Raw genomic sequence first — 13,566 nt, forward strand, 5'->3', positions numbered from 1 at the left:
GTCATGTGCAAGCCACACTCATCCACTGAACATCTCTGATGGTTTTCTCATGGTCTCCAGTGGGCTTTGTTCTGCCTCCTGGCTGGGTGGTTTTTCTCTCAGAGTCTCATTTTTTGATTAGTATCTGTGCTGCTGGTTTGAAATTTGGCTGAAATGCAGTATTTTAAGTTTTCAGGCAATGTCTCATAGTTTCCTTTGTAAAAAGGAAAAGAGACTTTTCCATAAAAATATTTGAGCATTTTACTGCTATTCATAGGAGAGGAAACTCTCTCAGGCTGAAGAACTTTTTCAAGTGAAACTTCACAGACATCAATGCAGATTAAGCTGCCTTGGTCTCAAGTAAGAAGTAGAGGGGGGGAAAAAAGTGCTGAAGTGGGTTCAGCTCTAACCATTCAGCTGTAACTTTGAGCTTTTCTTTCCTTTCACATCAGTGCTCTGTGCTGTAGGGGATTATTTTCCTGCATGTGACTTGGAGGGAGATAATCACAGACAGGATAGATTAAGGGTACCTGTGGCCATATCTCCCAAAGCTCAGTTCCTTGCTGAAATTGGTGAATACTTCTATCAAGCTCCTCCATTCCCAGGTTATATATATATATATATATTTGAAAAGAATAAGAAGAGGCTGAGTGAAGCTGTATACAAAATGTAAATTTCACATTTTTACCTGTATTCCTCTTATTTGCTTCCCCACTTGAAGCATCTATCCCATTTTTGTCTCTTGGTTTATTACTTCTTGGGAAGTAATTGTTCTTTTGGGGTTGCAGAGAGATAAAACATCTCCTTACCTGTTGCATGTTGGGCTGTAAACAAATGGGATGCTGGAGCATCAATTTTATGTCAGGTTTGGTCTGGGAAGTTTCAGTGATATTGGTCAAGAGGAAACAAATGTATAATGTAATAATAAAATACCAAATTCACACCATGTGTAAGTGTACCAGAGGAGCCATGTAGAGGACAATCATCAGCCTTTGAGTCCTGTAATACATTTATTTGTTTGAGTTTTTGATGGATTAGACTCTCTAATGTTAAAAACCTCAAATAAAACCAACCCAGCCATCAGACCTGTGCAGGGTAGCGGGGAAAGGCTGTCCTGTCTCGCTCCAAGTAAATTGGCCAGAAAAGTCTGCATTAAAATGCATTATTAAAGAGTTTAAAATCTGCAATCTTAGAGCCTTTCTCCATTTAAAAGCCAGGTTGAGACCAGGCCTTTGTGGGAAGCCCCAGTGCCGTGGTGGCGTTTGGGTGGGAGAGGTGCAGGTTCTCATCCTCACATCTGTTAGGAATTATTTAATTTCCACTGGAAACAAAGAAGTAACTGTACTGCTTGTTCTGGAAAATTCCTGCCTAGTGCAATGCACAGGTCATGTTTTAAGGCTGGATTGGGTATTTTAAAGGTGTGGTTGTGTATGGGGGTTTCTTCCTGTATTGAGTTGGGCATAGGACAAAAATACCATTTAAATTGAATACATTTTCTTGTAGGCACTTGAGCATTAATGAGTCCTGGAAGGAGGAAAGAGAGGGTGAGAAAGAAGAGATTTTTCTGCAGTTGTCTATTATACATAATTAGACTGCTACAAATACATATATATATTTATGTCTCTGTAAATACCTGTGTATGTATGTGTAGGTAGCAACACCTTTTACTGTTTCACCTCAAAAGTCTCTTGGGTTTTTCAAGCCTAAAGTGTACTGACTGTTTTAATTTGTCAGCTCTAAAGGTATTCAGCGCAGAATGATTTTTCTCGTATGTTGCAGTTTAAATTGTCAGTGTGAGGGAGGTTTAGTGGGTTGGAAATGTTGTTTCTGTCTGCTCTGATTGAGTTTCTGAGTCTCTCCTGTAGTGAGAGGGACCAGGCAGGCGGGAGTGCTCATTTTGATGAGGATTTTTGGGACTAAGAGCAATAATATTTGTTATAGAGAGCTCTGAAATTCAAAGTAACTTCTTCCTTAGGAGAAGTTAAACACAGGGTGCTGCTGATGTAAATTTTGGTGCATTTGGATGTGGAGAGTATTTTTGTGTTGAGTTTTACATTCTTTTAAGTTGAAGAGTAATATTGTCAGCACTTTTTAAGTGGATTGACTGCACTGCTGTTTGTGGCATATAATGGGCTGCCTGTGGTTGGTTTTTTTGTTGTTTCACTTTTAATTTGTTTTAAATCTTCATGTTGGGAGGGAGTTGAGGAGACGCTTCAGATTTGTGTTGGATTTTTTGGTTCTGTTCATTTAGGTGCTTGTTGGCCTGTTGTCACACTGTGGCACTTTGCTCCCTGGATGCTTCAGTTCAGCATCTGCCTGAATTTCACTTCCTGGGGTTTGAAGCCCATCTGAGGGGTAGGATCTTGCTGTCCTATGCTGTGATTTTGAGTAGAGATATGAGGGAGAACGGCACATTCTGAAATGTTTGAGGTAGATGGTTTTACTGTGGGCTGTAGCATCGTTGGAAATTCAGCAGCCTCTAAATTTTTGATGAAGAGGGAACTGCTGACAAATTGCTGTAGGTGACCCTTGGAGCCAGGGCAGCCAGCATGGATCAGCATTCCTGGGGCTCCGTGCAGCGATCCATGCGGGCCGTGGATGTTAATTCCGGCTGGGGCACGGCGAGAGGCACGGATCAACTTTGTTCTGGCAAGGAATATCAAAGTGGAATTATGTATGCAATGGAAAGGGATGAGTTTTTATTGGGGCGACCATGCAGGATGAAAGAGGCTTTTGAAGTTGTGATTTGTAGTGGATGGCACCAAAAGTGCTCTGAAAGAAATGCTGTTATTGGTGCCTCACCAGGGACTGTGTGTGTGGAGAAAGGCTCCGGACATGGCAATGAGAAATGGATCATAAAATATCCTGGGCAGATCCCAGCAGGGTAGGGGAGGATTCTGCCCCTGTGCTCAGGTGAGACCCCACCTGCAGAGCTGCCCCAGCCCTGGGGCCCAGCACAGGGAGGACCTGGAGCTGCTGGAGAGAGCCCAGAGGAGGCACCAGGATGAGCAGAGGGATGGAGAGGAAGGAAAGGCTGGGAGAGCTGGGATTGTTCAGCCTGGAGAGGAGAAGCTCTGGGGTGACCTCATTGTGGCCTTGCTCCTGAAGGAGCTACAAGAAAGATGGAGAGAGACTATTGACAAGGGATGGAGTGACAGGACAAGGGGGATGGCTTCACACTGCCAGAGGGCAGGGTTAGATGGGATATTGGGAAGGAATTGTTCCCTGTGAGGGTGGGCAGGCCCTGGCACAGGGTGCCCAGAGCAGCTGGGGCTGCCCCTGGATCCCTGGCAGTGCCCAAGGCCAGGCTGGACATTGGGGCTTGGAGCAGCCTGGGACAGTGGAAGGTGTCCTTGCCCATGGCAGGGGTGGCACTGGACGAGCTTTAAGATCCCTTCCAACCCAAACCACTCTGATTCCAGTGGTCACCCTTCTTTTCACGGATTAAATACTGACTTGGCAGCAGCAGCTTCTCCATCTCAAGGCTTCCTGTGCTCCTGGCAGTGAGTCCTGGCGGCCCAGGAGAGTTTGTAACACAAATGCAGATGTTGGAGTCATTCCTCTTATGGAAATATAAATCAGGTCTCACCCTTTCCCCCCACTGTGGCTGCACAAGCCAGAGTTCACCCAACTTCATATTTGATTTTTTTTTTTCCCCCCCAACAGCTCTGATTTATTTCGCATAATTCTCAAGCCCTACATTATTTTGAAGTGATTTGTGACATGCTGTCATGTGGGTTCACAGAATTCCTGACCTCTAAAAGTACCTGTCTTGGAAAGCCTGGTTGAAGGTGATGACCCACCTGTGTTATCAAAAGGGTGTCTGGAGTTGGTAGGTTACAGGGGGAGAGCCTCAGGCATGCAAATTGTAGGAACAGGGGCCTGAAAATAACAGAGGAAATACTTGATTTGTGATAGGTCTGGAAAAAAAAAAAATTCTTCAAGTTGATTATTGGCTTGAAATATTGTAATTCCAAGAAAGAAGGAATTAGTGGGCAGAGCACAGGTCGTGTCATCAAGGGTGCATTGCAGTTTTAACATTCTTGTGTTAATCAGCAGGGGTTTAATTGCACGAGGTTGTTTAGCTGTCATGTACCATGGGTTGGGAAGGCATTTAATAATACTGAGGTACAGAGAAATGTATCTGTACAAATGGAAATACTTAAAGTAGCAGCTGAAGTTGGCTTTTGGCAGTGACTGGTGAATAGGAATATCTACTTTTCAATGTTATTAACACTTGCAGGGAATCTCAAACTTTTCTCTGTGCTAAATACACAGAATTCTGGGTTACCACAGGTGAAGAATTCTTCCCAAGACACGGCAGCCTGAAAGTATTTGGTTTTTAACATCCTTCTCTCCTGTATGTTTGGGAAGTACAGTTTTGGCACTGCATGAAGGTTTTGCTTGGAGCCTGGCAGTGACTTTGGTGTTAACCAGGCCACGCAAAGTCTGTGTGCAGATGAGACAAGGCAGATTTCCACAGAAATTCGATGTGTGGATGTTTCACTAAGTAATGTAGAAAAGGGCAATATGATTCTGATTTGATTTAATTTAATAGCTGCATTTTGAATTTGAAAAATTAACCTGCTCTGTCAGTGGAACACCTTCAGTGCACCAACACCAAAAACGGTTTCCAGTGGCAGGAACTAAACATGTCACAGGATTTGAGTCACTGTGGTGGGAATTGGCCTTTTAGTGAATGTTGGATGTGGAGTTGCTGTTGCTTCAAAGACTTACTAATTTTAAATTGTGTCTCATGACTGATTACATGGTGATAGTTTCAAGAGAGTCTGGTAAACATTTCCCAGTAAACTTCGGGAAGAATGCAGAGCTGGTTCTTTGTGAAGTGTTCCCATGGGCATCCCAGGATTGATTGAGCTGAGCTGTCTCCACAGGTGTTGGAAAGTAAAAACCTCTGGCAAGATGTAAAGAGGCTCTCAAGTGGTTGATGCACAGAGTTGTGGAAGGTGATGGTCTTAAAAGAGAGCAGGATTGCTGAGGACTTTAAGATAAACGTCATTCCTCGGTTATTTTCTCTTTGCAACTATGATGCTTTTGTTGAGATGGAATAACTCTCTGGATATAGGCTTGATGCCATGAAGATTTTTTGCCTTTTCTTTTATACCCCTGTTATACCTTTTTTACAACTTCTATATTCTTAGTGCTTTTTCCCTTACATTCTTGGACTTGTTTGTCAAGCTAAGAGACAAAACATTTTAGAAGCTTCGTAGCTGGGGATCAGTGTGCCCCAGACCCCAAAGTCCCCTCCAGAGCACATTCTGTAAACTAAGATAGAACCATCCAGGGGAAGGCTCCTTGGGGAGGGGGGGCTCACTCGAGCCTCTCATTGGGGAATCTTTGATAGATGTGCTAATTAGTAACACCTATAATGTTGTACCAGATCTTTTGGGGTGGGCATTTTGCGGTGTGCATTTCGATGCATGTGACTGGACGTGTGCACCTAAGGATCCTTAAAATAAATACCAAGGTAAAATCCCTTTTCCCCTTCTAACCGTGTATGACTCTTGATTTTAAGACCAGGAAAAGGCATCAGGCTAAGCTGAGCTAAAGGTTTTTTAGTGGTTGTAGCTCTGAGATGGCAGAACTGCAGATACAGAGTTCAGAAAACCCTGCTGGTGGGTTCAGGGGTTGGAATGTCGTGAGGAATGAGACACAAAAAGCAGAGATGCTCTGTGACACCCAGAGTGGAGAGATGAGAATGTGGAGAGACTGGGCATTCAGTCACTACAAATATTCTTTGCTGCAGTGGGAGAAGGAGGGACTGAAATAAGTGCAGGGCCAGGGAGGATGTTCTGCAGAGCAGAACCACCTGTGTGATCCATGTTCCAGGGAGGTTTGGATCAAGTGCAGAGGATGGATGGGCTGGGCAGGCAGGGGACCATGGCTGAGAGTCGACAGATGCAGCCAGACAGGAGAAGCTGTAATAAAACTCTCCACAGAACAGTTGCTGCTTCTTCCATATTAAGCTGTTGTAAATTAATTTTGTATAAAATGATGCTTTTAACTAGGCCTCTGCTAATGGCACACTGGAGAGAACTTTAATCCTGCTCAGTGCTTGGGAATGGAGAAGTTTCTGTGAAAGTTCCTTGCTGGTTTTTGTGCTCGCAGCCCAGCTGGGTCAGGAGGATTTGTCTCCTGTCAGTGCCCCTGCAGGGACAGGAGGCTGACGAAGAGCCACAGGCACCTCACAGGGGCTACCTGGGAAGCAGCTTCCTAATGAGTGGTGCTGCCATGGAGCCAGGATCTAATGAGATCCCAAAGGAGTTGGAGCAATCACATTTTTCCTTGGAGCACCATTTTAAACTTATCTTAGGAACAAGCCCCAGCATTGCTTAGCAGGTTTTTTAACTCTGTCCTTTGTCTTGCTGCTGTAGCTTTTAACTGGTCAATCCTTTTTTATTGACTGCCTTTCAGGTGTAGTAGATGCATTCGTGTTCCTTTCCAAAGTGTGCTGCCATTGCTGCCTCTGTGCTGGTCAATACTGCCTCTGTGTTTTGTTTCCCAAAGCCTTTCTAATCTCTAACATGAGATTACTCTGATATTTTACTCTCTAGACCTGCTTGGTATATGATGTCAAACTGAATTAACTCTCTCCTTCAACTGACAAAAATCCCTTCTAAATTCTCTTCTTAAACTGGCACCATCTCTGCTTCAGTGCAACAAATAACAAATACCAGTTTGATTTTAATAATTAGTGGTCAGCTCTGGCATTGGACAAGCCTAGCCTTGCCTGGATATTTGCAGATACTTCCAGCACTTTTGAGTTGGATTTATCTCAACACAGATCCAGGTAAACTGGGCTGTGTTGGTATTGCAGCAAAATGTGGAGATTACCTGGTATTAGGGAAAAGAGTGGCCTGATAAATCAGGTGCAAATGGAGAACTACCACAGGGCTTTAGTTATTTTTCTTTTGGATTTTCAAAAGCCTGTGTTTGTGACATTTTTCTAATCTTTTTTTTATTGAACACGGAGAGGGAAGTGTGGAGTTTCCATGCAAGGCTGGAATATTTTCATCATGGCACTGGTGCCTTTCAGGTTTGGACTGTAGGAGGCAGAGGCTTGGTTCAGTGATGGGGAAGATTGAACTGTTCATCTCTTTCCTCATTGAAACCAAGTGGATTGGGGGATTTTGCACAACTGCTGATTTCATTTTGAGGGAAATCAGAAGTGGGTATTGCTCCCTCCCTCCCTAAAAAATAAAATGGGCTATTTGAGCTTGTGGAGTGTTCAGCACCTCATCTTTTCATGCTGCCATGTGGAGATGACTGTACCATTAACCAGGATGTAAATCTCATGATTTATCCAGATGAAGCCCTGGCACAGGGTGCCCAGAGAAGCTGGGGCTGCCTTGGAAGTGTCCAAGGTCAGGATGGACATTGGGGCTTGGAGCAGCCTGGGACAGTGGAAGGTGTCCCTGCCCATGGCAGGGGTGGCACTGGATGGGCTTTAAGATCTCTTCCAACCCAAATCATTCCATGATTTTATGAGATTTTAATAATTCCCTCCCTTAGCAAAGATCTGCTGACCTCTAGTGTCAGGACATCACTTGATTTTCTGTGCTGTAGTTTGTGATCGAGACAGAAAAATAAGTTCTGGGTCTCCATAGCTCTCCTGAGTTCCAGGAATTTCTGATTAATTTACACTCGATGACTCCACAAATTCCTCCACCTCAAACTCCAAGTTTAAAATGAACTTGCCAGCCAGCTCTGACAAGTTCCAGTTCTATATATAGAAATAAAAATCCCACCTCTAGGGAACTGCTGCTTTTTATGTTTGACTCTGCATAGTAAGAATTAAGGTCACTGAATGAAATTACTGACTCTTGAACCTTTCCCAAACTTTTTATTTCTTTCAGACATTCCTTGTTTTATTTCTTTCAGACATCACTTGCCATGTTACATGATCTGACAGTTCATAGGTCGTGGAAGGCTAATTTTGTAGGAAGGGAAAGGAAGCTGAATTTTTTTTTTTTTGTCTGTGCTCCCATCCTACTTAAATTTGTTTGTCTGGTAATTGGTTTGGGGTTTTTTTCTTCTGGATAACTGGTTGTTTCCTTCAAAAAAATTGTTGGAGCAACTCATGAGAATTGACTTTCAGAGAAAAGTTAAATAAATATATAATAAAGAAATGAAATCTGTTCATTTTTCCTGGTTTTTTTGCACCACTTCACAGCTTTGCTTTTTTACTGCCTTGAAATAACTTTGGCCTCTGAAAACAGAGCACTACCTAGTAATAGGAAGCTTTCTGATTTAAAAAGTAGATTTCTATTTCTTTCTGCGTATTCTCTGGCTATTACTTTGTTTCTTTAAAATCTTTTCCAACCACAGCAGGTGCTGTTTTTCTTTATTCTTTCTGGCCTTTATGTACAAAGTGCTGAATTTTGGGGGAACCAGTTTAGGTCCTTTTATTTCCAAAAGCCCCCAAGTGGTGCTGTGGATCTGCCCCTTTGCTTTACTTTACAGAGTAAAGGGGGACATAAATTGACTTTTAACATTGAGTCATTTTATTATAATTCATATTTTAATATTAATATTTTAATATTAAATTAAAAATTAATTTGTAAGCTGGGACATTTTGGAAACAAAAGCCAGAGGCAAAGGGCTGGGACCTGAAAATCACCTGGGGTTATGTCAGAGCTGTGAAGGTGACAGAGAGGCTCGGTGTTGTCCTTGGGTTTGGATCCCTGCACTGGCAGTGGATTTCTCTGATGCAGGTTATTTCCACAGGAGAAATAATTGGCATATGTATATTATAAAAGGCAACTCACTGCAGCCTTTCCAATGTGATGTTTTGGGGTTTTTAACCTCTGAAGAGGATCTAACTTTCAGATCCTTGCAATAAGAAGGAAAAGGTCACAGTGGAGCTGAGCTGCTGTGGTGTTCAATATTTGATTTTTTTTTTTGGTTTTTTTGGAGCAGTTTCCAAGCCAGAAGCTTTCTGCAGTGGCAAGCATTGACCAAGGGCCTATGAACAGCCTGAGCCCACCAACTTGGCCAGGGGCAGCTCTGCTTCATAGCCCTTCATGTACCTCTCTGCAGAGGAAAACTGCTTTGGGGTTGTTTCCTTTGTGGGGAAGCAGTGAACTGAGGAGAAGCTTCAGTGAGTTCATACTTTGGGTCTACATCTGGGTTTGCATCTTTTAAAGAACGGATATTACTGATTGTAAGGGTACATTTATCTGGCTCAGAGCTGTAAATTTGAGCACTCCTAAGTGTGATGCTTTTAAAATGAAACAGGGGTATTCAGGAATAGATCCTAGGGTAGCAAAACCTCACAGAACGCAGGGAAAATGAAGTGTTTAAAGTAATTTAAATCTTACAAGGTTAGCTGGTGGCTACTGTTTTCTCTTTAGGTATTAAAATTTATTAAGATACAATGCAGCCAGAGGTTGGGGATGTATTTTTATGATTTTATACTCACAAAGCTTTCCTGTTCTTTTTTTTTTTTTTTTTTTTTAGCTTCTACCAAAGCAGTTTTTGTCTGGCCTGAAATGGATCTGTTATGTTCTGCTTTGCCCAGAGCACTTAGAGAACAAAACCAAATTAATTTAGCTTCTCCATATTTTATTTTTTTTTTCCCCTTGCAAGACTGCAAGAAAGCTGACACACAAGAGTGACCTAGTTTGGTATTCCTGCTTCACCTCCTCCCCTCTCCCCTTCCTGCCCTTCTGGCTGCTCTGGGCAAACGCTGCAGCTGTGGGATCCCTGGATTCCATGGGCTGGGATGGTGGTGGTGGTGCTCCAGCAGGATTCAGCTCTGCAGCCCCAAGCTGGAGTGTCTGGGACCTGCCTCTGGCTGTCTGTGGGTGGCCTTTCTTTGGGAAGGCTGTGCAGGTGCCCCTTGGAAACACAGGGAGAGGAATGGCCAACTCCCAAGTTTTCAGCTTCAACAAGAAGTTTTTTTGTTGTTTGGTTTATTTTTGGTTGTTTTGGTTTGCCTTTTTTGTGGTTTTTTTTTTTTGTTTTTTTTTTTTTTGTTTGTTTTTTTTTTGTTTTTTTTTGTTTTTTTTTTTTTTTTTTTGTTTTTTTTTTTTTTTTTTGTTTTGTTTTGTTTTTTTTTTTTTTGTTGGTTTGGTTTGGTTTTGTTCTGCTGGTTTTGGGTTTCTTTGGGTTTGCTTTGCCAAGGGAAAAAAAGCAAAACCAAAAACTAAACAGAAAACGAGAAAATTAAAGTTCTCTAGAACTGGAGATCTGCTGCAGAACAGGTTCCTCCCCGGCTTGGTGAGACTTGACTTTTTTTTTCTGGCTCAAGGAAAAGTTCGGACAATGCTCTCCGGCACGGGGTGTGACCCTCGGGGTGTCCTGCGCAGGGCTAAGGGTTGGACTTACAATCTTTGTGGGTCCATTCCAACTCAGGATATTCTGTGATTCTGTGAAGAATTACACTGTTGCCAAAGCACTGTTTTGGGGTTTTTAACATGCAAAATTAACAGAATTTCTTGTACTTCCATCGCTCCTTTTGGAAGCCAGTAACATTTTAGTTGCATATCACGAACATTTTTCGATCTGAGATCTGTGAGAACTGGGTGAGGCTCCTAAAACTGTTGTGCCCTGGGGTGGGATATTCCCCTTCCCATTTTAGGTGCCTGAGAATTGCTGTATCCCTGCAGTGAGCCTTCCTCTGTGCCAGCTTTGCTGGCAGCAGGTTCCTGCTGGGGGATCAATAGCTATTACTTGATAGAGATGTGAGGGGTTGGATTTGCTTATTTTCTGGTTTAGAAGCACGTGGGAAAAATGGGAAAGCAGGAACCTCAATGTTACGAGGGAGAGGATGCCACTGCCAGCACTGTGTGGATGTGACAGTGGGTCCCACGTGAGCCAGGGATAGCAGGATGAGGAAAAAATAATCTTCTTGTGGCGAAGGGTGATGTGTTTTGGAGGAGAGTAAATTCTCCTAGCAAATCGCAGGCTGGGGATATATCAGAGACACACTCTGTTTGAATTCGTTTTCTGGGGAGCTTAGCTGGAAATTCAAACACTCGATCTACAGCAATATTAAACCCTTAATTCTAATGTTAAAAAAAAAAAAAAAAAGGCAGTTCACATGGAAACATCAAGTTCAGAGAGCTCAGATTTGGCTCCTCAGAATGAATAGCTGCTTTCTTGACCTTAATGTTGCTGTGCACTGATCTGTAGGCTTATTCCAGAGGGAATCATTTAGTCTGAGCTGTGTCCTGCTTATCTCCCCTTCCTCTGAAGAAAGAGGATGCTGTGGAAGTGGCATCTGGAAAATAAGAAGACCACAGTTGTCCTACAGCTAAAGAAAAAGTATTGTGAAGCTTCTTTAGGGAAAAAATACGACTAAAATAATGTCATACCCAGGTTAGTAGGCCTTGGCACAGGGTTTATCACCTGGCCAGTGACAAAGGTAGAAGTGGCAGTAAATGGGTTTATTGCTTGTCATTGCACCTGGTGCAGAAGTCCAGAGAGGAATTAAAAACTAAAAAAGCCATCAGTGAGCACATCACACTCAAGTGCATCAAAAAAAGGATGGGTTGTACATGGCTTGTACATGTACAAATCAGTTCCTGGTTTGTGTTGTTGCCAGCATGGTTTGGACAAGGCAAGTGCAGCACAAGCTGTTCCTCACAGATGTGTTCAGCTGCTGAACTGTGTATGGCTGCACCTCATGCACTCTCTTCCCTTAAATCCACTGTATCTCACAAATAAATCAGTGCTGGAGCTTGGTGGGAAGTGGGAACTGCAAAATCAACTTACCTGTCAGCTCTGCTCCTGCTGGAGAATAAAATTTCCAGCACCTTACATACATGAAAAAATGTGAAATATGAGTGCACCCTTCTGTTGGGGATTAAGTCCTGTTAAAAAGAGGAACATGAAAGGATCTGTCAGCTTTGTATTTATTTAAAAGTGCATTAACAAGGAAGCCAGTTCTTAAGGACCGTCAAGGGATTCAGTTTTATGTCTGTTCTTTTAACAGGTTAAACCTTGCCACCTGAAAGACTTAAACACACCGTTCCCCTGAGACACCCAGAACTCCTGAAATCAGGCAACTGAAGATGCTGCTGCTGCTGTGGAAGCAGCTGATCCTGGTGTCATTTGTTGGCTGCCTTGCAGGTAACAATAATCTCTGACTTCTTTTAGAACTGTGCATAAGTTCCCAGATTCACAATTTCAACTGCACTTGAGGAGGAGAACCCAGAGGCTTTGAAATGCGGAAGTTCTGTAGAGTTTAGAAACAAAGCATACAATAGATGTGTTAAATAATGCAAGATATTAGAAGAGAGTGAATTAAAAGAACCTTTGCTACGCAGGGATGTGCCTTCCAAGCAAGCAGAAAATACTTGAATGCATGAAGGATGCTCTTGGTAGCAGTGCACTGTAGATGTGCTGATTGAAGAGCTGCAATACGTGTTTGTCTTTAACTGGACACTTCAGATTCTTGCTGAGGCTGATTGCTGCAGCTTTTCTCAAAACTCTGCTTTAGAATGGGGTCTGTGCCTGAGGAGCAGCACTGTGTCATTGCTGAATTGGTGCAGAGGGTTGCTTTTCTTGCTGTGCCAGACAGCTCTCAGTGTTTGGAGCTGCTGTTGAGGTCTCCTCTCTGCTGCCACATCAGCTCTGCAGAGTCATTTTTCTTCACCTGATCGAGCTCAGTGCTCGCTCACAGGAGCACAAGTCTCTGCCTTTCCTTGGTGATCTCTGTGCTCAGCTTGTTCTGCTGCAGCATCCCCAGTGATGCCAGGTGTGTGAGGGGAGGGGAGAGGCTCCTGTCCTGTCCTCAGCGCTTGGCTCTGGTGAATTCTGTGCCCCTTGGCATTGCCAGGCCTGCCAAGAGCAGGGTGGTGCCCAAATCCGCCCTGTGCATCCTCCTCAGAATGGGGAGGAGGGCAGTGCCTGTACTTCAGCTGAAGCATGAAAACCAAATGGTTTATCCCCAGGGTCTGCTGTGGATAGAAGAGTTTGCTTTCCAAGAACTCCACTGCAGGGGGGGATGGAGGGAAATGCTGCGGCTGCCCTGGGCAGTTCCCTGGCTGTGATTCCCTCCTGATCCTGTGCTGTGCCAGCCTCTCCTTCCATCTCCTTCCTCCCATGACCAGTGCTTGTGTCCTGGCTGTCCTCAGGAGGGTTGGAATCCTGCACGCAGCTCCAAGGTAGATGGCTTTAGCTTTTAATGGAGACTCAGAAGGCTGGGATTTGCTTTTGGCTTAGTCAAGAACTTTAAAGAAAGGGAAGTGACATTGTTAAACCAATCTGTGTCCATCCTGCCAGCCCTTCTTTGCACCTGTTTCAGGTCACTCCCTGCAGCTGGGTGCTTGCCAAGTGTCAGTTTAGTGGCCATGGGGAGTTGGTAGATTGGAGGACCAGCAAGAAGTGAAGTGAAAAGCTCTCTTTCCTATTTCCAAAAGCTGGTGTGGTGGGGCAGGACTGCTCAGGAGCCTTGAAGCACCCACCATGGAGGTACAGCCCTGATTTAGTGTGGTTGAATTGCTGTCACTGGGGATGCTGTGTAGAGTCCCAGTCAGCACTTGCAGAGAGAGAGTTGGAACCAGATGCAATTTTCTGAACAGCAGGGGCTGAGCTTTTCCAGCTGCCTGACCCTCAACG

The 13,566-nt window shown here is 43.7% G+C and overlaps 1 protein-coding gene across 2 annotated transcripts in view; it reads left to right on the forward strand.

Moving 5' to 3' along the window:
• Positions 1 to 13,566, forward strand: part of LOC125331426 (contactin-3-like) — a 96,589-nt gene that overhangs the window by 12,788 nt on the left and 70,235 nt on the right. For both annotated transcript variants that reach the window (XM_048315387.1, XM_048315386.1), the window contains one exon: positions 11,939 to 12,075. In XM_048315387.1, the coding sequence (XP_048171344.1) occupies positions 12,018 to 12,075 (58 nt within the window). In that variant the 5' untranslated portion in view covers positions 11,939 to 12,017. The remainder of the gene's footprint in view (positions 1 to 11,938; positions 12,076 to 13,566) is intronic.

Source organism: Corvus hawaiiensis, chromosome 11 (assembly GCF_020740725.1).
Source record: "Corvus hawaiiensis isolate bCorHaw1 chromosome 11, bCorHaw1.pri.cur, whole genome shotgun sequence".
NCBI classification, from domain to species: Eukaryota; Metazoa; Chordata; class Aves; order Passeriformes; family Corvidae; genus Corvus; species Corvus hawaiiensis.